Source organism: Plecotus auritus (assembly GCF_963455305.1).
Source record: "Plecotus auritus genome assembly, chromosome: 1".
Taxonomy (NCBI): Eukaryota; Metazoa; Chordata; class Mammalia; order Chiroptera; family Vespertilionidae; genus Plecotus; species Plecotus auritus.
The window spans coordinates 198,450,711-198,478,522 of NC_137770.1; the positions used below are offsets into that span (position 1 = coordinate 198,450,711).

Below are 27,812 nucleotides of genomic sequence, written 5' to 3' on the forward strand. Positions count from 1 at the left end.
GACATTAGTTTAGAAAAATTCATCTATATTTTCTGCAAACAAGCCTTGCTTGCCTTTTACTTTTATTCCTAAGTATTTACATTTTTAAGTATTTGTTATTGCTATTGTAAAGATAATTTATATTTGTTACTGATGTAGAAAGTGTAATACATTGACCTTCTATCATTCCACTTTGATAAATTCTGCTATTATTTTTAAAACTTAGTAAATGCTTTTGGGTTTTCAATGCAACCTTTTCTGCAAAATTTTATTTCTTCCTTTCCAATTGTTATGGCTTTAATTTCCTCTTTTTGTTTTATTTTTCCTGCTACAACCTACAGTACAATGGAAAGAAGTAAAAAAATAGGTATCCTCATCTTGTTTTGTAAATTCACAGTCTAATTCTATTTATTGTAGACTAGAGGCCCGGTGCACAAAATTTGCACACGGAGGTGGTGTCCCTCAACCCGGCCTGCACCCTCTCCAATCTGGGACCCCTCGGGGGGTGTCTGACTGCTGGTTTAGGCCCGACCCTGCAGTTGTACATCCTTCGCAAAATCCAGGACCACTGGCTCCTAACCACTTGCCTGCCTGCCTGCCTGATTACCCCCAACTGCTTCCCTGCCAGCCTGATTGATGCCTAACTGGTCCCCTGTCGGCCTGATTGCCCCCAACTGCCTTCTCCAGCTTACCCAATCACCCACAACTGCCCTCCCCTGCCAGCCTGATGGCCCACAACTGCCCTCCCCTGCCAGCCTGATGGCCCACAACTGCCCTCCTTGCCAGCCTGATCGCCCACAACTGCCCTCCCCTGCTGCGACCTGCCTCCTCCGCCGAGACCTGCCGCCTCCATGTGAGGCGGCAGAGATGCCGAGACTGGCCTCCTCCACGCTGCACAGAGCCACAGGATCTCCAGGCCTCACCATGTGGAGTGGCTGCTGGGCCCCTCCTCCGCTGTGCGTGCAACCATCTTGTGGTGGCCATCTTGTGACGGCATCGCACAAGGGAGTGATGCCACCTAGGCTTTTATTATATAGGATAAGCCAGGTTACTTAAATAAGTCCTTTCCTAAGAGTGAATGCTGTATTCAATATTATTTTGTATTAGTTTCAGGTGTACAGCATAGTGGTTAGATAATCATACACTTTACGAAGTGGTCCCGCTGATATTTCAAGTACCCACCTGGCATCAAACATAGTAATTACAATATTATTGACTATATTCCCTATGTTGTATTTTATATCCTCATGACTATTTTGTAACTACCAATTTGTACTTTTTTTTTTTAATCCTCACCTAAGGATTTGTTTTTATTTTATTTTATTGATTTTAGAGAGAGAAAGGGAGAGAGAAACATCAATGTCAGAGAGAAACACTGATCAGTTGCCTCCCATATGCTCCCCAACGGGATCGAACCCAAAATCCTTTGGTGTAAAGGATGATCCTCTAACCAACTAAGTCACCCAGCCAGGGCCCAATTTGTACTTCTTAATCCCATCACCTTTTTCACCCAGATTCCCAACCACCTAGCTCTGGCAACCACCAGTCTGTTTTCTGTATCTATGAGTCTATTCCTATTTTGTTTGTTTATTTTGTTCTTTAGATTCCACTGTAATTAGAAAAATTTTTTAATTAAAAAAAAATTTTAAGAATAAATGCTGCATGATTCATTCAACCCACAGTTCTGAGAGTCATGCCATAGCTAGTGACTGCTATAAAATAAGAGATACATCTTACTACATGAATAACTGCATCATCTAGAAAGAAAATATTATTTGTTGCACCTAAAAAATTAGCTGACACTTGATCAGAAAGCTGGCTATATTTGTGAAATGTCAGCTAGTGGAAAATTCATTTAGACATGTGAAAACACATTTTTTAAAAATAGTTTTTTATTGATTTCAGAGAGGAAGGGAGAGGGAGAGATAGAAACATCAATGGTGAAAGAGAATCATTGATTGGCTGCCTCCTGTACGCCCCCCATTGGGGATCGAGCCTGCAACCCTTGACCAGAATTGAACCTGAGACCCTTCAGTCTACAGACCAATGCTCTATCCACTGAGCCAAACCAGCTAGGGCTTAAACACATTTTTAATCTCCTGTCATCTTTAGAGCAATCTGGCAGGTGGATGGGTTAGGCTTCATGATGCACATTTGCAAAAAAAGTTGAAGCATAAACAGGCCGAAGAATTTGTCCAAAATCACAAAGCAAGTAAGATACAGATATATATATATATATATATATATATATATATATATATATATATATATATAAAAGCCTAATATGCAGTGTCCCCTCAGGAGTTCAATCACTTTCTCTGACGTGCACTGACCACCAGGGGGTGGCACGGAATGAAGGAAGGCCCTGGCTGGCACCCAGCAGCCAGGGAAGGGAGGCCCCCGCTGGCAGACGGCAGCTGCTAGGGACCCTACCCATGCACGAATTTCGTGCACTGGGCCTCTAGTATACTATATCTCTAGATTCCCAGCCCATTTCATCAACCCATCAAGTGTGAGGAAAACAAAGCATTGCATGATCTAAAATCAGAAGCTATTCTCAGCTCTGCCAAGAATGACAACTGTAAGGGTCCATCCCCACTTTGGCCTTTGCTCGGGCTGGCTATGAAGGGTTAATTCAAAAGTATGTAACCAGTATTATAGGCATTGTGAGCTTAGGGAATCTTGTGGGAGCTCAGTGAAAACGATGAAAGGGAAAACTTTGCCCTCCTCTCCCATACTTTCTAAGGAGAATTATTGTATATTAGCTGAGGGGATTCCCAGTCTACAGAAATCACTGAATTTCTATTGCTTTTTAGGAAATTTCTTCTAAGCACTTTAGTTTCTCGGAAAGCATTTTTTCCCCCTGGGTCTATAAGAAGACTCTTTCTTTTGGACTGATGCCATAATTAAAAGCTTAAAAAATTAACCAACAGCATTGGAAACTGAAACTAAGATGGGATACTTCCTTAACTTCTATTTCCTTTCAAAACTAGACTCAGATCAGTGAATACTAAGAAACTATGTCAAAAGCAATATGTCTACCGATACATATCCTACGGCAAAGGAAACTAAGGAGAAAATAAACAAATGGGACTACATCAAAATAAAAAGCTTCTGAATAGCAAAAGAAACCACCAACAAAATAAAAAGAGAGCCCAGTGTGTGGGAGAACATATTTGCCAATGAACATCTGATAAGGGGTTAATTTTCAAAATATATAAGGAACTCATACAACTTAACAAAAGGATGACAAAGCAAACATCTATAATACTTTCAACAATAAAGATAATTTTTTTTAAATGAGAGAAAAAAATATAAGCCTAGAGCAGGCGTCCTCAGACTACGGCCCGCAGGCCACATGCGGCCTGCCAAGGACATTTATCCGGCCCGCCGGGTGCTGCTGCCTGTCCTGCTTAGCAGCCAACTCGTCCCGGGCCTGCAGTGCGTATAGGAATTTGTTCATAGTTGTTGTTTTTTTAAACTATAGTCCGGCCCTCCAACGGTCTGAGGGACAGTGAACTGGCCCCCTGTTTAAAAAGTTTGAAGATCCTGGCCTAGAGCATCAGTACAGAGAACCACATGGGTAAATAGAAAAGATAGTATAATTGTATCTTTTAAGTCTTATTTGAAAGACAATTATATCCTATATAATAAAAGTCTAATATGCAAATCGACCGAACAGCAGAACAACTGGCAGAATGACCTGTCACTATGATGCACACTGACCACCAGGGGGCAGATGCTCAGCCACAAGCTGGGCTGACGGCAGGGGAGCATAGCAGCAGTGGTGGGAGCCTCTCCTGCCTCCACAGCAGTGCTAAGCTAAGGATGTCCGACTGCAGTTTAGGCCCCAGTCGGACATCCCCCAAGGGCTCCCAGACTGCTAAAGGCTGCAGGCCAGGCTGAGGAACGTCCCCTCCCCACCCCCGCCCCGAGTGCACTAATGTTGTGCACCGGGCCTCTAGTGTTTAATAAAAATCAACTAAATAAAAATATTTTCTCATTAATAACAGATATTTAGTCCACTTAGCAGGTATCTGCCTCAACTTTCCTCTTTGCTTATACAGACAACATCTTAGCTGAGAACTTAGATACTAAGAAAAGCAAAATTATCACCATGTATCTGTTTTATTGTTTAATGTTGAACTGTTCAGAGCCTCTTTCATCCATAATGTCAGACATTGCTCTGAAGATTTTTGGCATTTTTACCCACAGTCCAACTTTTATTCTGCACAAGCAGCTACTGGAATGCCTTTTCCATGTCACTGTTTCTTATAAGCCTTTCCCTCGTCAGAAAAAAGCCTCTTTGCTGGGTGAAAATCTTCTGGGTTGTATTAGTCACTGACTCATTTCCTTTCCTTTTGTCTTTTTAGTCTCCCACAGCTAAGTTCACTGATTTGCCCATTTAAAAGCTCCTGGAATTCAGCAGTCTAGCAATTTCTGCCTGCCCAAAGCAATAATTCATTCGTTGTTCTGATGACAGAGTTCCTGCATTTGAGGTTCCAAGTCTTATGTGTGCCCAGTTTGCAGATATGGGCTTTTATCTTGGCCTCTTCATCAAGTTTTGGGCCAGAAACTGACAGATACACTAGCCTAATCCTACACTAGCCTAAGCATTGCCTTTCCCTGGCCTAGATCTACATTGTTTCAGCCTAGTTGACTATGAAAAGACCTCCCAGATATTTTCTGAGGTTCCAAGTATCACTTGCATCAGATTTCCCACTGTAGAGTAATGCCTGCATTTGGAACAGTATTTCATCTTGCATCTCCTGTTACCAATCCCTTGCAAAGAACACAACCATACTTGGATACTGCTGAACATTGCTATCAGGCCCAACAAATTTTACTGTATTGGTATCACCTACTTCCTGCTGATATTATCTGCTGTGAATAATCAGACAAGTACTAATGCTAAGATAGGACACAAAGTTTTGCCCTAATCTGTCATCCAGTTGGAATAGTGCTAATTTCAGTTGTCACTATTATCAGTTCAATGGTTAATACTTTTTTCCCTTTGCTTTGCACTTGTCAGTCTTCTTAGAGCTGTACCCACCTTTAAATCAACTGGTTTCCATCCTGTTCTCCCAAGGTCTGTCTCTACTAATACCCCTCTTTTATTTTTATTTATTTATTTTTAAATATATTTTTATTGATTTCAGAGAGGAAGGGAGAGGGAGAGAGAGACAGAAACATCAATGATGAGAGAGAGTCATTAATCAGCTGCCACCTCCATGCTCCCCAGTAGGGAGCGAGCTCATAATCCAGGCATATGCCTTTGACTAGACTCCAACCTGGGACCCTTCAGTTGGCAGGCCAATGCTCTATCCACTAAGTCAAACCTGCTAGGGCATATGCCCCTCTTTTAAATGTATTTCTTCAAAAAGCATATTTTGTTTTTGTAATAATCCTATTATAGCTATGAATCCTTTTCTTACTCCCTTCTTGATGTTATGATGTTTTTATTGACTATAATACATGATTTTTTTTTACTAACACACCAGAAATCAATTATCCAAATTAGTATTATTTTCCATCAAAATAGTTATGTTAGCGGCTATTCATTTATTCTAATGATGTTATAAATAGCCAAAACATTTCTGGAATTATTTGACACTTGTAAGTTTCATATCTTTAACCTTCTTCAAGAAGACCAAACCAATTACTTTATAGTATTTTATTATAGAGCAATGCCTGGCTAACTTACTATTTCCAAAAATTAGCCCTAACCAGTTTGGATCAGTGGATAGAGTGTCGGCCTGCGGACTCAAGGGTCCCAGGTTCGATTCCGGTCAAGGACATGTACCTTGGTTGCGGGCACATCCCCAGTAGGAGGTGTGCAGGAGGCAGCTGACTGATGTTTCTCTCTCATCAATGTTTCTAACTCTCTCTTCCTATCCCTTCCTCTCTGTAGAAAATCAATAAAATATATTTTAAAAAATTAGAATTACCTACAAAAGATGAAAAATTGCTATTACTGAGGAATTTTTAATAGTTGATTAGAGCCATTTTTAAAAATCACTTAGCCTTTAAAAGTAATTACAGAAGTTTAAAATAAATGTTGAGAAAAAACATCATAGTTAGAATAAATGGATGGCAGCCTTTGTATGACTTAATACAATTATCTAACCTCTAAGATTACCCTTCCATATATAAAATGAAGCTAACTTCTCACAGGGTTATTATAGGAATAAAATGAGAAAGTAAATGATATCTCTGAAATCCATAAAGTGAATAAATATAAGATATTCCTAATCATGCCTTATAACTGCAAAACACAATATTAAACCTTCCTACAAAGGAGTGTCTGTGGTTCCCTATCTTTGGACACGTAAGAATTGGAGGCAAAGAAATGTGGACTTGGAGAAGTCTGGAACCAGCTTGCTCCCTGTGAAAGGTAAAGAATTTTGTTTACTTTATCTTATCTGGGCAAATCCTGAACTTCTTAACTCCAGAGATTAAAAAGCAACAATAGAAAATGGAGCTTCAGGAAAAAAAGCAAACCCTAACTGAAAGAGTAAAGTGTTTTTTTTTTACAGCTGTCCGTTTTATCTTAAATCTCCAAGGTCTCCCAGTGATGGGAACGAGAGCCTTAAACCTGTCCCAGGAAACAGCGCCAAGCTAAGAGCCTACAGAGCAAATAGTGCTCTGACAGATAAGAAAAGCAGGACATGAGATTACCGGATGGGACTGTTGACTGAAAACTTAGGCCCTGTCATTAAACATGTTATTAACGAGCCCTGTTGGAATTTCCTGGCGACTTTGTCCTCTCTTCCCCCCTCACATGTGTAACCCCCCAATGTATGGTTTTTGCCTATATATACTTGTAAGACTTTCTGCTCGGGGTTCAACCTCTCGCTCCATGTGAGTTACGAGTTGAGCCCCAGCGCGCTGGAATAAAGCCTCTTGCTGTTTGCATCAAGTGACGCCTCCTGCGGATGATTGGGGTTGCTGTCGATCCGTGAGATAGAGTAAGGGTCTCCCTCTGGGGGGTCTTACACCTGCAGGCTCAAGATCAACCATCCCGTGTAGGGAAAAAAAAAAAAAAAGGAAATATCAATGATCAGAATCATTGATCGGCTGCCTGCCTCCTACACACCCCACACTGGGGATCAAACCCCCTCCAATCCAGGCATATGCCCTGACCGGGAATCAAATGGTGACCTCCTGGTTCATAGGTCAATACAAACACTGAGCCACGCTGGCTGGGCAGGTTGTCATTTTTTAATTTGACAATCTAAGGAAAAAGAGGTCAGTGCCCCTGACTAAATAGTCAGGTATTGTGTGTTTTAAAAATTCTTGTGGCACACCCATTGAAAATCACTGTCATAGAACAAAGACCAAGTTTTTTTCATCTTCACATTCCAGGTGTAAAAATGGGAACTAGGTCAGAAGACTCCAGTTCTAATTGTGGCCCTGCCACCTGGTAGCAAATTATGTAAATTTAAATTCTCCCATCTTCACTTAACCTGTTATTAAAATGGGGTTAATAATGTTGATTGATACCTGTGTCATAGGAAAAAAGAAAAAGAAAAAAACACCAAAAAAAAATCACAATGTTAAGACATACTCATCTTAAAACTATATTCAGGCCTTTAACTTGAGGATTAAGTTGACATTTTTATTTTTCAGGAGGTTTAAGATGAAAATCAAAGATCCATTTAAAAATTACTTCTACATGCAATGAAGTTCTGTTTTTCAAGAAATAGTTCATGATCTGGAAAGTGAAACTTAACTCACTTTCATGGAAAAGAGAAACTGAAGGGAAATTCCATAACTCAGAAGCCATAATCAATATAAATAATACCTTCAATTCTTTAACATGGGACTTCCCCAAGGAACAGAAGGCAGGTTTTGCTGAGTCAACTGTAATGTTATCCAATCAGAGTTAGAGAGGAAATGTGCCTTTACAAATAAATACGCATCCTAGCCCCGTGTTTTCTGAGACATTCCTCAACTGCATAGACATTCTGAGCCTACTGCAGAGGAACCTCCAGTCACAGCACCATGAACCAAAGAGCTGTTCTCATTTTCTGCCTCATCCTTCTGACTCTGAGTGGAACTAAAGGTAAGGAGCACCAAGGGATATTTAAAGTAAGGTCAGAAATAGAACTGGGTGTAAATTCTACAAATATAGAAATAGTGTATTTGCAGAAGTTTTACAGCCTGCCTATGAATGAAGGGTAAATGAACCGAGATTCCTTCTGGTCACAGAGTTAATAATGAGAGAATCAAGTGGAATAAATGAGAGGAGGAGGAGGGTAGGAGCAAAAGGGGAAGGGGAAAGGAAAGATAGACAGAAAATGTGAAGGAATGAGGAGAGAGAAGATGACACAGATATCCCCTTAGTTAGCTTAATTAATCATATGAACTATGCTCAATGATATAATCTTAAAATCAACAAGTTGCAATTACATTCTTTCAGATAATTGACTAATTAATCATTCAGAGCTGTTTTATAATGGAATAATCCCTTCTCAGGTTGACTATGTGATGACAGGGGATTATAGTTTCTGTTAAGCACATCAGATGCCTAAGATGAAAACTGTGCTAACCTCCCCTGCTGTACCTGTCTCTTTTTCTGCAGGAATACCTCTCTATAGAACTACACGCTGTAGCTGCATCAATATTAGTAATCAACCTGTTAATCCAAGGTCCTTAGAAAAACTTGAAATGATCCCTGCAAGTCCATCTTGTCCACGTGTTGAGATCATGTGAGTAGAATATCTGATGATAATTTCCCTGGCTGTAATCACATAAAAGTATGTATTGATCACAAAAGCAGTAAAGGGTTTGTGATGATTCTAAGACTTCTGTATAGCAAAGGGGAACATGTAGAGTGAAACTTAAATATTTTAAAAACTATATATTCCATCTGTTTATTGACCCAACATGTTTTATGTATTTTCACTCCTATTTACTTCCATAGTGCCACAATGAAAAAGAATGGGGAGAAAATATGTCTGAATCCAGAGTCTAAGATCATCAAGAATATACTGAAAGCAATTAACAAGAAAAGGTAGGTTTGCTGTTGCTTGCAGCATAACTGTCCTTTAAGAAATGTCCAATCTTGGGAAGTTAGAAATATTTGCATTGAGCTTTTCTGTGGGATCCTTGGCTTAAAAGTGTGTTACCAACATGCCCTCTCCTCTGCCTCCAGTTATTTATAAACCAAGGTGCCATCTCTGTGATATCAAAAGTTACCCTGACTACCTTTCTAAAAGTGTCAAGTCACTTCAACCTTGAGGCAGAGCTATAACTATCCAAGCAACGGTGCCAAACTTCCCCCAAGCCTTTCCTGGCCTTAAAAAGGAACACCTATAATCCACAATGATTGTGTAGCAGCAGGAAAGCTCACCACACACTTCACCTGAGGACTTGGGGTTATCTATGAAATCAGTAAGTTTCAAGTAGAACACAGATTGAAGCCAGAGTTAAGAGTTTCAAACTTTTATTCTTTCTTTCTCTTACAGGTCTAAAAGATCTCAAACACAGAGAGAAGCATAATCACTGCACTGCTGATAAGGATGGACCATCAGTTCCTTACATACAGTATATGCCAAGCCCAAATTGTCCCTGGATTGCAGTTCTCCTAAAAGGTGATGAACCAGTCACCAAATTAGCTGCTATTATTCCTGCAGGGAGGTGGATGGTTCATCATCCTGAGCTCTTCAGTAGTAACTCTGCCCTGGTACTATATTATAAGCTATGCTTAGGTGCCACATTCTTAGTGAATGTGCCAAATCCTAGCCCTGCTTTCTTCACCTTTGATACCTTTTAAATGTTAGTAAGGGATCTTTCTGCCTCTGGGCTTACCAAAGTTCTTAGAATCTCAAATAACTAAGAAGAATGCAATCGAAATGATAATTCAATATGCTTTTTAAAGAAAGATCTTTACTACCTGGGCTTCTACTGCCATCCTTCAAAGGGGCTCAGATTCTTCTGGTGGTTGTATGCTCGTGTGTGTGTGTGTGTGTGTGTACATATGTAATTTAAAATACATAGAAGCTAGAAATGTCTGAAAATGTATGTGGAAACAGTATTATTTAATGAAAGACTATACAAAGTAGAATTCTTAGACATATGTTTCTTACATTGTTTTCAGTATTTATAAAATAACTTGTATAAATTCTACATATGAATGAGCAAAGGAAGAAATTTTTAAATCTAGGTATTTTCTTTGTATATCATGTAAGACAAATATGCTGGTTGTTTTTCAAAATAAAAATGATGTGCTCTCTGGAGAGACCAAAAAAGTAATAAACTAATTACAACTATGATGAAGTATCTGGTGGGTCATTTGACTGGGACATTTATTTCATGAGATGCTTAAGTTGGAGAATCCATAGCCTAGAGAAGCTGGGATGGGTAGAGGACAAATGAGTTTAAAAATTACCGTATTCCTAAAAGAGAGAGAACCTGGACAACAGTGTGGTGACTGCGGGAGGGCGGGGGTGGAAAAAGGCATACAGGGCATAAATGGTGATGGAAAAAATAAAATAATATTAAATTAATTTAAGTTTTAAAATGAAATTACTATATTCCTAACTGTATTCTTCTAAAAGGCCCATCATACAAGGTTCCGTCAGAACTGATGTGGCATAACTGACGCGTCCTGAGCTTCAGACCCTTAAAGCCAACTTTCTATGAAACATCTCCACCAGCAAATCCCATAAGAACATCAAACTCCAAAATATATTAAATTAATTCCCTTATCCCCCAGATCTATTTCCCCTCCTCTATTACAGTCCCTAGTTTACTAGCACCATCATCCACCCAAAGCAGAGACTCTTTCTTCTCCCCCACCTCCCATATCCACTTAGTCACTAAGAAGATATTTAAAATTCATTTAGTTGGCAAATTATTAGTATCAAGAATATATTTTAAAAGCCCTATGAATAAAAGAGGAAAAGATAGATAACATTTGAAAAGTGAAAAACAGAAGTGAATAGGAGTTTCACAGAAGGAAAAGGCACACACCCTTAACTTATGAAAAGATATCCAACCTCACCCTAGCTGGTTTGGCCCAGTGGATAGAGCATGGGCCAGCAGACTGAAGGGTCTGGGCTTCGATTCTGGTCAAGAGCACATGCCCAGGTTTTGGGCTTGATCCCCAGTAGGGAGCATGCAGAAGGCAGCCACTCAATGATTCTCTCTCATCGTTGATGTTTCTATCTCTCTCTTGCTCTCCCTTCCTCTCTGAAGTCAATAAAAATATATTATTTTAAAAATATGTCCAACCTCATTAATTAGAGACATGTCCATTCAAATCATTATGGTTTACCATTTCATATCACCAGCCTGGCAAAATTTTTTAAGTTGAATAATACCAAGTGTTAGAAAGGACTCAGAGCAATGAGGAATGCCCCCCTACACACACATACACACACTGCTGGTGAAAGAGGAAATAGCTATGACAACTTTGCAAAACAGTTTGGTATGACCCTATAAAATTTCACATGTGTGCACTCTATGTCCTAGCAATTCTACTGCTATGTATCTACAGAAATAAATTCTTGCACAGGACTTATATAAGGATGTTACAGCAGCACTGTTAATAACAGCAAAACTCTTGACACAAGCCAAATGCCCATAAATAGAATAAGTAAATTACAGTGTGTTAATTCAATGGAATATTATACAACAGTGGAAATAAATGAAGTAAAACTGTACACAACATAGATGAATTTCAAAAATGATCTTGCAACAGCCCGAGGCCCCTTCCCCCCACCAGCCCAGCCTGATGGGCCCCCATCAGGGTGGACTGGCCGGACACCACCCATGCATGAATTCGTGCACTGGGCCTCTAGTTTCATTATAATGCAGGATAGACACTGTAAGGGAAAGTGTATTCGTCTCTACCACAAGTAGAAAAATTATAAAATGATATTTTTAAAAATTAAAATAAAGCCAGAAAACAAGGTTTGTGCAAAAGTCTAGCTCAGAAGAAGTCCAGACAGATACTTTAAAAATAAAAGGTTATCTTCTTAGGGAAGTCAGGTCAGACGTGAGAATTATTCCTTTTCTGGGCAGAAAGTTTACCATGTTCTATGTAAATAAAATTTGATGCCCACAGTGCTAAATGGAAACATCTACTGTTGTATGGTTTGTTATAAATCTCAGGGAAAGAATCTCTTTTCCTAGGGAAATATATGGCCCACAATGATCAAAATGTTGCAACCTGACCTAAGAACACTGGCCTACAAAGAATGGAAAGGGGGAAAGGATTGTATTTCTGTCTATTAATTTTCTTTTGTCATGTCATATTTAGTTAATTCGCTGTTCTACTTCTGGAGCTTAATAATTGACAGACAATGTTCTCCCTCTCTTTAAGGGCTGGCTGACAACCTCAATAGAGCAATAAGAATATGACAATAACTACTCTGGTGATTCTGAACAAGTCATTAAACTCCACTTGGGCCTTTGTGTCCTCATTTATAAAAGAAAAGTAGAAATTGCAAACTTCCAGAAATGTTGCTAAGATAAATAACTGTCAAGAGTTAATTTAAAAAATATTTCTAATCCACTCATCTGATGATGGGCACTTAGGCTGTTTCCAAATCTTAGTTATGGTGAATTGTGCCGCTATGAACATAGGGGTGCATATATCCTTTCTGATAGGTGTTTCTAGTTTCTTGGGATATATTCCTAGAAGTGGGGTCACTGGGTCAAATGGGAGTTCCATTTTTAGTTTTTTGAGGAAATGCATCAGTCTGCATTCCCACCAGCAGTGCACGAGGGTTCCTTTTTCTCTGCGTTCTTGCCAGCACTTGTCATTTGTTGATTTGTTGATGATAGCCATTCTGACAGGTGTGAGATGGTAATTCACTGTCGTTTTGATTTGCATCTCTCAGATGATTAGTGACTTTGAGCATGTTTTCATATGTCTTTTAGCCTTCCTTATGTTTTCTTTCGAAAAGTATCTATTTAGGTCTGTTGCCCATTTTTTGATTGGATTATTTATCTTCCTTTTGTTAAGCTGTATGAGTTCCCTGTAAATGTTGGAGATTAAATGCTTATCAGTGATAACATTGGCAAATATGTTCTCCCATGCAGTGGGCTTTGTTGTTGTTTTATTGATGGTTTCCTTTGCTGTGCAAAAGCTTTTTATTTTGATGTAGTCCCATTTGTTTATTTTCTCTTTAGTTCCCATTGCCCTAGGAGCAGTATCAGTGAAGAAATTCCTTCGGCATATGTCAGAGATTTTTCTGCCTGTGGATTCCTCTAGTATTTTTATGGTTTCCCGTCGTATGTTTAAGTCCTTTATCCATTTTGAGTTTATGAGTGGATCAAAAACTGTGGTACATCTACACAATGGAATAGTATGCTGCAGTAAAGAAGGAATTCTTACCATTTGCAGCTGCATGGATGAAACTGGAGAGCATTATGCTAAGCAAAATAAGCCAGTCAGAGAAAGATAAATATCACATGATCTCACTCATTTGTGGAATATAATGAACAACATAAACTGATTAACAAAAACAGATCCAGAGACAGAGTAGCATCAATCAGACTGTCAAAGCTCAGAGGGAAGGTAGGGGAGTGTGGGGGAAGGGGGAGAGATCAACCAAAGCACTTGTATGCATGCATATAAGCCTAACCAATGGACACAGACACCAGGAGGGTGAGGGCATGAGTAGGGGGGAAGGTGGGGGGCAAAGGGGGGGGATAAGGACACTTATGTAATACCTTAATCAATAAAGAAAAAAAGAAAACTTAAAATGCCAGAAAAAATTCCTATATCATAGGATTATAAGTGATTTTATTTTTTTTTGCTTCTCTTTATTTTTCAAATTTTCTACAAAGAACATTTTTACTGTTTTTAATCAGAAGGAAACATTTTAAGCAAATAAAAACCAATTTTTATCAGAAGGAAAATTTTAAGCAAATGGAAACCAATTTTCAAAGACACTAAATATAATTGTTAATTTTAAAAGGCTAGGATTTACGTTTTCAGTGACCTTCATTAAATTACTCATATCTGAGAAAGATTTGAACTGAAAACAGTTATATACATACCAGACCTTCTCCATGCTAGGCTAAAAATGAGTGGCTTGTGTTAAACATCATTAAACTATTACTGGATATTTTCAGGTCATCAGATAATAGTGTTGGCTTTTACTAGTCTTCCTGCTACCTCTTGCCGGCTACCATTTATTCTATACACAACAGCCAAGATAATACTTCTAAAAATGAGATTGTGGCTCTCCCCTGGTCTCATCCTTCCAATAGTATAGCATCACACTTTAAATAAAATCCAAAATCTTCCTCATAGTCTGTAAACCTCTATATAACTCTCCTACCTCATTCCTGCTACTCTCCCCCTCCACCTTTCTACTCCACCCAAACTGGCCTCCTATTGCTTCTCAAGCACAGCAAACATATTTACATAACTCACTCCATTTTATTCAGGTCTCTGCTCAAATTACCTTCTCAGAAAATGCTTTCCTCACCAATATGTTAAAAATAGCACCATTTCTGTTACTCAATCTCTTTACCCTCTTAATTTTTTATAGACTTTACCACTATCTGTAAATATATACATTTATTTCTTTACTAGAGGCCCAGTGCATGGGATTCATGCACTGGTGGGGGGCATGGCCTGTGGGGATCAGCCCGCTGTGGAAGCGCCACTCATCTCGGTCAGCTGAGCGGCTGTGGACCTGCCCTAGCAGTCAGACGCTCACACTGTGGAAGTGCACTGACCACCAGGGGACAGCTCCTGCATTGAGCATCTGCCCCCTGGTGGTCAGTGCATGTCAGAGCGACTGGGTGACCAGTCGTTCTGGTGGTTCTGCTGTTCGGTCGCTGGGCTTTTATATATATAGATCTTTGTATTCTCTATTCCCCACAAAGTTCTACAAGAGCAGGAAATATACCTAATTTACCACAGTATCCTTGGTACCTACAAGAGTGGTGGGTGCACAGTAATGTTCAATAAATACTTACTCAGTGAATTAATAAATGAGTTACTGACATTTGCCATTATTAGATTCCTTTGGAAATTGGTGTTCCCTCCAAGGACAGACCTGAGATAGTCCTTAAACCTTAGGACAGTGGTCGGCAAACTGCGGCTCGCGAGCCACATGCAGCTTGCGAGCCACGGTTTGCCGCTCTGTTGACTAATGAGTTTGCCGACCACTGCCTTAGGAGAAAGTAAACTTTAAAATAAAGAGAAGCTTATTAGTTTTGTTGAATCACCAGACAGGCAACAGAAGGAATAGTGAACTTCTCCCATTAAAATATCTAACATGTGTATTGGCAAACAGCTTACTAGATGATGAGAGCCCCTGTGTGAATTAAGGTTTTAGGCAGGAGCTTATATGATTTTCAAAAATAAAGCCCGTTTCAAAATGAAACTTAATGCTTTAATAGCAGCAGCTATTAAGAGGAGGGGAAATCCAGACCCTCCAGGGTTTCATCCCAAGAGACACTTTGTTCCAAAAAATGAAAAATTTGTCTCATTTTCACTTGTGATAGAGACAAGTATGTTGTTTACGTATTACCCAACATTTTCCCAGGACACTCACATCTAACTAGTAACAGAACAGCTTGGCCATTTCATTTCTAGACTCAGGTGTAAGGAAGAAACTCCCTCAGTTAACTTTAGAATGTAAAGGGGGGGAGGGAAGAAAAATAAATTGAAAAAGGTTAAAAATCAAACTGAACTTGAAAGTTAAAGGGTCTCTGCAATTCCATCATTAGCAGAGCAGAATGTATTATCTTGGAATGTGTGATTTTTTAGTGTTCAATAACTTCCCTAAAACTATATGCAAAATGTATAAATGTACTTATATCAGGTTTTACTAGATTCTCACAGTTCTATAACCTCCAAATGTTAAAAGCCATAAATGACTCTGTCCTAATTCATCACAGACCTTGAAAAGACCAGATCGGTTTGCAGAGCATTCACTTCAGGCCATAGGAACACCAATATACATGCTTCATGCCAGGGTAATCTCACATGCAAATGACACTAGACATAAATACCCGGCTAGTTTGGGCATTTATTTAAGAAACTTGGGCTGACTTCATGATCAGGGCCTTAAAGAAGATATTACTGGTTCTTATTTCCAAGGTATTTATACAATTTCAAAGACTACCCAGGCTATTTTATTAACCATAATAACACACTTTTTTTTTTTTTTTTTTTTTACCTCTAGAACCACTAAGGCACAAACTTTCTCTGTTGTTAGAAATTAAAGACCTCCTTTACATTATTATATAAGATGAAAGAGAAAGATTCCTGGAATATTCTCAATTCAAATTCAACTTAATAAGTATTTACTGTACATCTGTTATCTTTAAGATTCAATAAAGTAAACAAAAACAATCAATGCATGATACCTGACCTCAAAATTATTATAATCTAGCTGAGGAAGGAAAGCACATATATAAACTAAATGTCACCAACAATTGAAGGTAGGGAATACTAATATTCAGATAAAATAGTGTTTGTAAGTAATGCTGATCAAAAAAGAAATCTATTATGTTGGAAGTGATAAATGTTTTAGATACATTTAGTAGAAGTATAATGTGATAAATAAAGGGAACATGTAAATATCACTAACATGCTGTAAAGATACAAACAAAGTAAGAATTTTAAAGATAAAATAAAAAATGCTCTGTATTCTTGCAATCATGAGAGAGGAACAGAGATCAAAGTTATAATTTGTCTAAATGGAATAAAGGATAAATTGAGACTAAACCATGAATGTGCCACTCTAAACTGTGTGGTAATAGGACTTCTGATCTTAAAGATGTTTTATTTATTTTATTTTATTTTTTTAAGATTGAACGTGTGCCGAAACCGGTTTGGCTCAGTGGATAGAGCGTCGGCCTGCGGACTCAAGGGTCCCAGGTTCGATTCCGGTCAAGGGCATGTACCTGGGTTGCGGGCACATCCCCAGTAGGGGGCGTGCAGGAGGCAGCTGATCGATGTCTCTCTCTCATCGATGTTTCTAACTCTCTATCCCTCTCTCTTTCTCTCTGTAAAATATCAATAAAATATATTAAAAAAAAAAAAAAGATTGAACGTGTTTTGGGCGTTTTTATTCTTTTTTTTATATTTTATTGATTTTTTACAGAGAGGAAGGGAGAGGGATAGAGAGCTAGAAACATCGATGAGAGAGAAACATTGATCAGCTGCCTCCTGCACACCCCCCACTGGGGATGTGCCCGCAAACAAGGTACATGCTCTTGACCGGAATCGAACCCGGGACCCTTCAGTCCGCAGGCTGACGCTCTATCCACTGAGCCAAACCGGTTTCGGCAAAGATGTTTTATTAAGAAAAGCTCATGTACTAACGAAGTAAAAAAATTAAAAATGGAACTGCCTTATGATCCTGCAACTCCACTTCTTGGAATATATCCAAAGAAACCCGAAACATTGATTCAAAAGAATATATGCACCCCTATGTACATTGCAGCACTATGTACAACAACCAAGATTTGGAAGCAATCCAAGTGCCCTTCAATGAATAAGTGGATTAAAAAAGCTATGGTACATTTACACAATGGAATACTACTCAGCCATAAAAAAGAAGGAAATCTTACCTTTTGTGACAGCCTGGATGGACCTGGAGAGTATTATGCTAAGTGAAATAAACCATTCAAAGAAAGACAAATAGCATATGATTGCACTTATATGTGGAATCTAACAAGCAAAATAGACAAACAAACAAGAAATGAACAGACTGGTAGATACAGAAAACAGACTGACAGCTAATGGGGGAGGGTGTTGGGAGCTAAGTAAAATAGGTGAAGATATTAAGCAAAACAAACAACTGATACACACAAATATCAGTATGGTATTATCAGAGGGAAAGGGTGGTGGAGACAGGTAGAAGAGGGTAAATAAGAGAATAATGAGGACAGAAGGGACTAGACTTTGGGTGGTGACCACACAATACAATATACAGATAATGTATTATAGAATTGTACATTTGAAATCTATATAATTTTATTAACCAATGTAGCCCTAATAAATTCAATTTAACAAAAAGGCAATTGGAAAAATGATATATAAACAAAATGAGAATATCAATAAAGAGAAATTAATAAAAGGAGCCAAAAGAAATTCTGGAGCTGAAAAGTAAAAAAAAAAAAAACTGAAATGAAACATTCACTCGAGGGGTTTATTAGCAATTTGGGGCCAAGAAGAAAGTATCACCAAATTTAAAGATAAGACCATTGAAATTATAGAGTCTGAGCTGAGGAGCAGAAGAAATAATGAAGAAAAGTGAATAAAGCCTTAAGGGACCTATGAGAAAGCACCAAGTCATAGTACTCATAATGTGAGCCCCAGAAGAACAAAAAGAGAGAAATGGGGCAGAAAGAATATTCATAAAAATAATGGCCCCAAACTTCCAAAATCTTATGGAATATATGCATCTATACATCCAAGAAGCTCAATAAACTCCAAGCAAAATAAATTCAAAAAAGATCTACACTGAAATACATAGTAGTCAAACTGTCAAAACTCACAAAGAGAATCTTGAAAGCATCAAGAGAAAAGTGTCTCATCACATACAAGGGATCCTCAATAAGATTAACAGCCAATGTCCCATCAGAAACCATGGAGGCAAGAGGACAGTAGGATGATGTATTTAAGATACTAAAAGGAAAAAAAAAAATCTGTCGACCAAAAATTTCATTTTTTGGCAAAACTATCTTTTTTAAATATATATTTTATTGATTTTTTACAGAGAGGAAGGGAGAGGGATAGAGAGTTAGAAACATCAATCAGCTGCCTCCTGCACACCCCCTACTGGGGATGTGCCTGCAACCAAGGTACATGCCCTTGACCGGAATCGAACTTTGGACTCTTCAGTCCACAGGCAGACGCTCTATCCACTGAGCCAAACCGGTTACGGCAAAACTATCTTTCAAGAATATCCTTCAAGAATATCCTTCTTGAAATTAAGATATTTCCAGGTAAACAGAAGCTTCATTACCATTAGAACTGCCCTATAAGAAATGTTAAAGGAAATACTACTATGTATTTCCTTCAGAATAAAATGAAAGAACAGTAGACAGTAAAAAGTGGACAGGCTAAAATAAAAGTCAACAGAAGCTGTATGAAGAAATAGAGACAATGGTAAAGGCAACTACATAGTAAAGAAGGAGTGGGAGGAGAAAAGGAAAAGAAGAAATGATGGAGGGGAAAGAAGTGAAGGAAGTGGAAGAGGAGGAAGTATAGAAGGAGCAAAAGCAGCAGTGGTGGCAGCAGAAGGTGCTTCTGCCACTGCCTAGGCCAGTGGTCGGCAAACTGCGGCTCACGAGCCGCGGTTTGCCGCTCTGTTGACTAATGAATTTGCCGACCACTGACCTAGACTCTCGATTCCAATAATTACAGGCTGTTGTTGTTCCTTGTGATTAAGCCCCTAACCCAGTGGTCGGCAAACTCAGTAGTCAACAGAGTGGCAAACCGTGGCTCACAAGCCGCATGTGGCTCATAAGCCGCAGTTTGCCAACCACTGGACTAGGCTATATTGCTAGAGAAGCCACATAGAGTAGTGTTCAAAAGCCATTTAATAACCTGGGTTATAATGCTGGAAAAAGAAGCCACATGAGGAGGCCTATGATTCCATTTCAGGTGTCCAGATGACTCTAGCCCCAGCTACTACCTGATTGTAACTGGATAAAAATCATAATTTAACAAACTTTGGTTGGGACAGTTAGATATTGTTGGGAGATCAAATAACCTAAATAAACACTTTATATAAAATCAGGCAATAGTTTAAAACAATCAACTATGGCATTATCTACATCGTATAGAAATAAACAGAAACCAGTATTATATATAGAAATAAACAGAAATCAGTATTATATGAAAACTATTGGCCCGGTGCACGAAATTCATGCACGAGTGCAGTCCCTAGGCCTGGCTGGTGATTGAAGTGTGAGTGTCTGGCATCGAAGGGCAGGTCGCAGCTGACCTCTGGGCCCTGGGCAGCACCTGGGCCCCCGGGCCCCTGCGTGCCCCCCTCCTCCTGAGTCACTGCACCCAAGTCCCCACATGGAGATGCGGTGAGCACAGCCGAATGCCACAGGCCGGGGCACAGCATGGGCCTCTGGGCCACCGAGCAGTGCCACACAGAAGCTGGGGGGAGGTGGGGGGCAGCGTGCTCTCTCCCAGCCAACCTCACAGACAGGCTCCAGCATGAACCCACTGGGAGCCTGATCAGCCTCTGTGGTCCCAGCGGCTGCAGCCCAGCACCTGAGCAGGGGGTTTCCCCAGAGCGTGAGCCCTGGCATCCTGGGGCAGGGTAGCAGGGGGAGTGAGAGTGAGCTTGGCGGACACCCGCATTCTCACCACACCTCCATCCCATCACCCCCACTGGCGAGAGGTAGCTGGCAAGAGGTTGCAGCGTGTTGCCAATGCCCACCATGTTACACGCCACCCCTGGTGGTCAGCGTACATCATAGCAAGCGGCCAAACTCCCAGTCTCCCAGTCAAACTACTGGTCAAACGACCACCCAAGGGGACAATTTGCAATTAGACTTTTATTATATAGGATGAAAAATGTCTAAGCAATTTAAAGCAAAATCTATATATATAAAAGCCTAATATGTAAATTGTCCCCTCAGAAGTTCAACCAGGAGACCGGAAGTTCAATCACTTGCTATGATGTGTGCTGACCACCAGGGGGCAGTGTGGAATGAAGGAAGGCCTGGGCCGGCAGCCAGAAGGCCCCAATTGGCCCTGATTGCCGGCCAGGCCTAGGGACCCTACCCGTGAATGAATTTCATGCACCGGGCCTCTAGTATTAACATAAAAAGAAAACAGTAAGCCAGATGATATTAAATATAAGTGAGAATGTAGGATTAATAAAACTCTCATTCACTGCCCTGGCCAGGTAACTCAGTTGGTTAGAGTGTCATCCTGATATGCCAAGATTGTAGATTCTATCTCTAGTCAGGGCACATATAATAATCAACCAATGAATGCATAAATAAGTGGAAAGCAAGTTGCTGTTTCTCTTTCTCTCTCTCTCTCTCCCTCTCTCCATCCCTCTCCCTTGCCTCTCTAAAATCAATAAATTTTTAAAGATTATTTTTAAAAGAATAAAAGAAAAAACCCCACCTCTCATTCACTGTTGGTGGAAGCAGTAATTCTACTCCTAGTAATACACTCAACAGAAATGCATATATATGGTGTCCCAAAAAATGTATACATACTTTGAATAATTATAAAGGTAGTATTTATTAAAAGACATTTCATTTTCAAAATTGAGTTATCAGCTGTTAAAATGTGTATACGTTTTTTGGGGGGATACTATATATATGATTAGCAAAAGATTTGCACAAGAATATTCATAACAGCAACATTCATTTTAGCCCATCAACTCGATATATAACTTCAGGTATAGTCATACAACAGAATACTACAGAGTAATTAAAACGAATCACTTTTCTATCCATGACATGGATGAATCTCACAAATATCTAGTGAAAGGAATGAGACATTAAATTGGACATAATGTATAATGACATTTTATAGTTCAAATATAGGTAAAACTCATCTATGACACGAGTTACCTTTGGGGAAAAAGGGAAGGGTACTATTGTGCCGCTGACACTTGGTGAAAATTCCCTAAGCCATACTGGGGCACTTTTCTATACACAAACATACTTTTTTCCTATATATAGATTGCATTAATTAGTTAGGGCTGTCATAATAAAATGCCACAGTTTAGGTAGCTTAAGCAACAGAAATTATTATCTCATAATTCGGGAGATTAGATGTCCAAGATCAAGGAGCTGGCAGTTCATTTCTTCTGGGACATCTCTCCTTGGCCTGCTGATGGCCATCTTCTCCCTGGGTCTCCACATATTAAATGAATAAAATTACAAATGACAAGAGGATTGGGAAACTGGTACATCTACATAATGATGGGAGCATTGCAAAATTAGTCTAGTCTTTCTGGAAAGTAATCTGTCAAAATATTACTAAAGATATAAAAATGTTTTTAACCTGTTTCTATATTTCCAAAGGAGAAAAATATCCCAACAAAGTAAAATTTCTGAAAAAAATTGTAAGAGTATTTGCTGTATTACTGAAATAATAAAAAACAACTCATGCCTAGCACTCGGAGTATAAACTATCTACAAATATAAAGAACTATATTTAAAATATATAAACTATGTAGACACAAAGAAGTGTTTCCTAAAATATGATTAGCCCTGGCCCATTTGGCTCAATGGATAGAGTGTTGGCCTGTGGACTCAGGGGTCCCAGGTTCGATTCTGGTCAAAGGCACATGCCCGGGTTGCGGGCTTGATCCCCAGTAGGGGGCATGCAGGAGGCAGCCAATTAATGATTCTCTCTCATCATGGATGTTTCTATCTCTCTCTTCCTCTCCCTTCCTCTCTGAAATCAATAAAAATATTTAAAAATAAATAAATAAAATATGATTAATAAAAGATACTGTTTCCCTGGCCAGATTAGGTCAGTGGTTAGAGTGTCGGCCCTTGGAGTGAAAGGTCCCGGGTTCAATTCCAGTCAAGAGCATGTACAGGCTCTATTCCTGGCCCAGGTTGTGGGTTCAATCCCCAGTAGGGGGTGCACAGAAGGCAGCCAAAAAATGATTCTCTCTCATCATTGATGTTTCTATCTCTCTCTCCCTCTCTGTTCCTTTCTGAAATTAATTTAAAAAACATTTTTAAGCCTTCAATGTCTCCTCACCACATAGAAAATTTCCTGCTCCATTTCTAGATTCATTTCTCACCACTCCCCCATTATTACTCTGCCCTTTACCTTTGCCAAAGATCTTGCAGTTTCCGAAATTTGGCCAGAGTTTTGTGGCCTTCTCTGCATCTCCAATAACTGTACCATCCTTTATCATACCATTTCTTCTACTATAATTGCTAATTTACATGCAGCTTTCACCCACTAAACTATGGGGGCAGAGATTATTGTTCATATTGGTGTCCTCAGTTTAACTAATAATAAAAGCTTAATGAATAAAATAAATGTCCAATAAATGGTAAATGGTTTCAAGAATATGGATGTTTTTTCTTGTAGTTCCTTAGATAAGAGATTTTAATACAAATCGCTTTAAATAAATATGGGTATTTGAAACAATTATTTTTCTCCATTTTCAGAATAATTTTCTTCAAGTTAGGTAGCAGCTTCTTAATGACTATGGTTACATGTCATCAAACTGTAAGCTAACTTGCCAAAAGTCAAAGAGCAAAAATATTGTGCCACGGCCAACATTTAGCCACAGCTGTCCTCTAAATGATGTCCAGACATTCCATTTCAGGATAGTTTATTCACAGATTTAATCCAGTCCTTAAGCTTTACATAAAAAACATAAACCAGCCCTGACCGGTTTGGCTCAGTGGATAGAGCATCAGCCTGCGGACTGAAGGGTCCCGGGTTCGATTCCGGTCAAGAGCATGTGCCTTGGTTGCGGGCACATCCCCAGTGGGAGATGTGCAGGAGGCAGCTGATCGGTGTTTCTCTCTCATCGATGTTTCTAACTCTCTATTCCTCTCCCTTCCTCTCTGTAAAAAAATCAATAAAATATATTTAAAAAAACAAACACAAAAAAACCATAAACCAGCCAGGCCAGATAATAAGGTCAGTAAAGGAAGACCTTGTTCCCTGAGAGGCACACAGGATATGAAACCCCACAGCTATGATTTGCTTGCAGCCAGCTTATCTATATATACAAAAGGTTAAGTGACTGATCATCCATCTGACCATCCAACCAACTGACCGGCCAGTACATATGATGTGCACTGGCAATTTAAAATGCTGTGTCATAAATTAAAATTAAAAGTAGGTGCAATCATCATGCTACTGAGAAATCTTAATAGTAAATGGGGTCTTTGTAATGGTACTAGATTTATTATCAAAAGATTACAACCTAACATAATCAAAGCTGAAGTATTAACAGGATCTGTGGAAGGACAGGTTGTTTTGATTCCAAGAATTGATTTGTCCCCGTCTGACACTGGCCTCCCATTTAAATTAATTCGAAGACAGTTTCCCATGATGCCAGCATTTGCAATGACTATTTAAAAATCACAAGGACAAACTCTAGACAGAGTAGGAATATTCCTACCTGAACCTGTTTTCAGACATGGTCAGTTATATGTTGCTTTCTCTTGAGTTCAAAGAGCGTGTGACGTTAAAGTTAAAGTTGTAAATATTTCATCACAAGGGAAATTAGTCAAGCACTCTGAAAGTGTTTTTACTCTTTTTTTTTTTTTAAATATATTTTATTGATTTGTTACAGAGAGGAAGGAAGAGGGATAGAGAGTTAGAAACACCGATGGGAGAGAAACATTGATCAGCTGCCTCCTGCACACCTCCCACTGGGGATGTGCCCGCAACCAAGGTACATGCCCTTGACCGGAATCGAACCCGGGACCCTTCAGTCCGCAGGCCGACGCTCCATCCACTGAGCCAAACCGGTTTCGGCAAGTGTTTTTACTCTTAATGTGGTATACAGGGAGATATTAGACTAAGTTTAATCAATTTATCAGTCATTGTTTTTATCAATGTTGTTTTTATATCATGTTTTTGTTGTTTTTATATCATGTCTTTGCTGTTATAGCATGTTGTTATTGTTTATTTATTAATCAATTTAGATATTATTTTCATGTTTTTACTAATTTTCTTTCATCTCTGACACTTCTATTATAGAGAAAGAGTGAATAGAGATATTAAAACACTAGAGGCCCAGTGCAAGAAAGTCATGCACGAGTAGGGTCCCTAGCAGCTGCCGGCCAGGGTCTCCCTTCCCACAGCTGTCTGCTGCTGCCACCCCTGGTCAATCTCCTTGTGGAACTCCCGGTTGAGGGGACAATTTGCATATTAGGCTTTTATTATACAGGATTTCTTCTAATTATTTTTCAATGTGCACGAATCTGTGCGCCGGGCCACTAGTTATACTATAATATTTTGGAAGAAAGGAATGACTCCCTGAATGGGGAGAAGAGAGGAAGAAAGAAAAGTCAGAATGCTAACAAGGGACCTCTGAGACTTTCAAGAAATAAGCCCTTTTCAAATCGGCACCCTTCAGTCCCATACTAGCAGCAGCTGCTGCGAGGAGGGGAAGTCCCCATGGCAGGAAGTTCAAACAGGCCTGGGGATTTCACCATGAGAGAAACTTCTCCTTTCACAAGTGAAAGGAAGACTCTTGTTTTTGCTTTGACAGTGAGTCACGCTCTGTTCCCATTTAAACCGACCACAGTGGCTCCATAGCCCAAGGGGCCGGAGCACATGGAAAACACTGTTGCTCTGAATGGCTGCTGAGGTCACGTCAGCGCGGGCTCCTGGGGAGCGGGAACTGGGAAGCTGCCAGGCAGAAAGCCAAGACTCCCTCCAGGGAAACCGACCAGGGTCTGATGCAACAGCCTGAGCGTCCTGGCGCCTTTCCCAGGACTGTGAGAAACGCCTGCAAGATCTCACCGTCGGGTTTCTATTTCTCCTAAAAGCCCTGTCTATCCATAAATGCCTTTTCCTGGGAGTTTTCTCTGTCCTTCTGCCCCGTCAGCAACGTGCTTTCGCCCGTCTTCAGGACAACTTCCAAAAGGAGGCCTGGGACACACGGGCCGAACAGGCCGCAGCGGCCGCGGCCTCCGTTTCCCCGGCTTCACTTCACAGCGGGCAGCTCACCACTCGGCCGGCCCCTGAGGAGCCCTCATCGGCTTGTCGAAAATCAGTCCCTTGTGCGTTATAAGGTCCGGCCTCGAGTGACACCTAACTGACCCCAACACCTCCTTTCCTTGTCCAAAAGGCCCTTGTCCCCATCGCTGCAGCCCAGGGTCGCAGGGCCCTCCCAAGCCTCGCGAGGCGGCCTCCTCCCCAGTGTCCAGGCCCTTCTAAAGCCATCGTGCCCTTCGGCCTCCACCCACGGCTGGTGTGGAAACTGCAAAATGGGCCCCGCTCCCGGCGTTCCCCAAGGAAGCGCAGCCTTCTCTGGTTGGAGGCTGTGGAACCGGCAGGAGATGGGAGGAGGGACCCCCAGGAGTACGAGTACAGCCACTACCTTTCCCACGAAGTGCTTCTCCCGGAGGGCTCAGCGGAGGCGGCAGGGACACCAGCAGCAGCCAGGGAGCAGAGGAGGTGCGCCAGCGGCGGCCAGAGGCTTCCCCACTGAAAGTTCTGGAAGTTGGTTGGCTGGGCATGCTCAGTGCGCGCCTCGGCCCCCATTGGATGGCTGGGCATGCTCAGTGCGCGCCTCAGCCCCCAGGGAGCCTGGCAGCGCTTCACAGGCACAGTGCGAAGCCAGGCTGGGATCCTTGGTTCCTTGGCTCCTTCTCTCCTGTCCGCATATCTACTGAGCACCTACTGTGTGCCAGGCCTTGTGCTCAGCGTAGATTCTCCAACACCCGCCTCGTTGTGGCAAAAGAGATGTCTGCCATAGGATTCCAGATAAACTTAACATGGCCTTGGAAATGGGCTGAACCAGGTCAGGTGCGAGGTGGCATGAGAGCATATGGAAGAGGACCCCACCAAGTCTGAGGATCAAGGAAGTCTTCTCAGGGGACATGCCATCCTGGATATTTACGGTGGGTCAGATTGCTAGGCAGTAGGGTAGGGAGACGCAGCAGGCACAGCATTGCAAGCAGGAAAACAGCATGAGCAGGAACAGTGCGACGGGAAGGAGCATTGTCCCTTTAAGGATCTGAGGAAATAAAGGGTGATAGAGCAGTTACGAAAAAAGAGTCTGGAAAAGTGGGCAAGGGAAGACAATGCTGGGCCTTAGTCTTTATTCTAAGAAGTTTTCGTCTTTCTTTCTTTGCTTAGAAAGAATGCCACTAGCTCTATGATGCTTTGCAGTTGATAATGCATTGTTGCCATAAATTTAACAACCTGTGAGGTCAGTAATAGTTTTCCCAGCTGAGAGAACTGAGGCTTTAAAAAGTTAAGCATTTTGCACTGTCATTAGGTAGCAAAGCTGGACTTGAACCCACCTCCACCTTATGCATAGTCACAGTAATTACCAAAATTAAGCATAACCAAATGAATAAGCTGTATCACCACAGGTTTTCTTCAAAAAGATTTCAGTAATGTTATATTTAAGCATTAATACTAGAAACTAGTCCAAAAATGTGCACCATGTAACAGAAAATGCTAATATTTGTCCCCCCCTTACTTTATAGCATGCATTCTCATTTGGGTAGGTGGGGAATGTTTTTCTCAAGGGGACAAAATTGGTTCTTAGGGAGAGTAAAAAAAAAATCTTGGATATTAACAATGATTAGTGGCACACCAAAGTTCAACCCTACCCAACAAAATCTTACTTATTTCTTAATACTGTCATGTGTTGCTTAATGACTGGATACATTCTGAGAAATGTGTTATTAGGCGATTTCATCATTGTGCAAACATCATAGTGCACTTAACACAAACCTAGATGATAACTAATACAGCTTAATATACACCTAGGCTCTAGGAGCACCTGGGAGATATTGCAAGTTCGGTTCCAGACTGCCACAATACAGCAAGTAACAAAATTAAGTGAGTCATAATCTTTTTGCCAGTGAGGGGCTTGCCTTCAGTTTGTAAAAAAAATGCAACACCTGTTAAGTACAACAAAGCAAAGCCCAATAAAATGAAGTATGCTTGTACTACTATATGGTATATCTTATTTCTCCTGTGCTACAAACTTGTACAGCATGTTACTGTACTGAGTACTGTAGGCAATTATAATACAACTAGAGACCCTGTGCATGGATTTGTGCACCGGTGGGGTCCCTCCGCCTGGCCTGAGAGGATCGAGCTGAAACTGGCTCTCTGACATCCCCCGAGGGGTCCTGGATTGTGAGAGGGCAGTTCTCAGGTGACACACCCTGGAATCGGGCTCCCTTCT

At 40.4% G+C, this 27,812-nt stretch overlaps 2 protein-coding genes across 5 annotated transcripts in view; one reads left to right on the forward strand and one right to left on the reverse strand.

Moving 5' to 3' along the window:
• The window catches only part of ART3 (ADP-ribosyltransferase 3 (inactive)), a 109,984-nt gene extending 83,881 nt beyond the window's left edge, over window positions 1-26,103 (reverse strand). For 3 of the 4 annotated variants that reach the window (XM_080660185.1, XM_080660175.1, XM_080660194.1), the window contains exon 1: window positions 25,986-26,102. The gene's annotated coding sequence lies outside the window, so the exon portion shown is untranslated. Of the gene's footprint in view, window positions 1-25,985 lie in introns of all 4 variants that reach the window. The other variant, XM_080660181.1, reaches the window with a different exon arrangement.
• On the forward strand, window positions 7,920-10,258 carry LOC308239052 (C-X-C motif chemokine 10-like). The gene is made up of 4 exons (XM_080651596.1): window positions 7,920-8,044; window positions 8,564-8,690; window positions 8,906-8,995; window positions 9,450-10,258. The coding sequence occupies exons 1-4, from the start codon at window positions 7,984-7,986 to the stop codon at window positions 9,481-9,483; spliced, it is 312 nt and encodes a 103-aa protein (XP_080507722.1). The 5' UTR covers window positions 7,920-7,983; the 3' UTR covers window positions 9,484-10,258.
• Window positions 26,104-27,812: the final 1,709 nt, after the last annotated feature.

What these genes read in the sequence shown, in the direction of transcription:
- LOC308239052 (XM_080651596.1), top strand. Translation starts at nt 7,984, where the DNA reads ATGAACCAAAGAGCTGTTCTCATTTTCTGCCTCATCCTTCTGACTCTG. An exon ending in TGTCCACGTGTTGAGATCAT is followed by an intron (nt 8,691 to 8,905) that starts GTGAGTAGAATA and finishes TTACTTCCATAG; the next exon opens with TGCCACAATGAAAAAGAATG. An exon ending in AAAGCAATTAACAAGAAAAG is followed by an intron (nt 8,996 to 9,449) that starts GTAGGTTTGCTG and finishes TTTCTCTTACAG; the next exon opens with GTCTAAAAGATCTCAAACAC.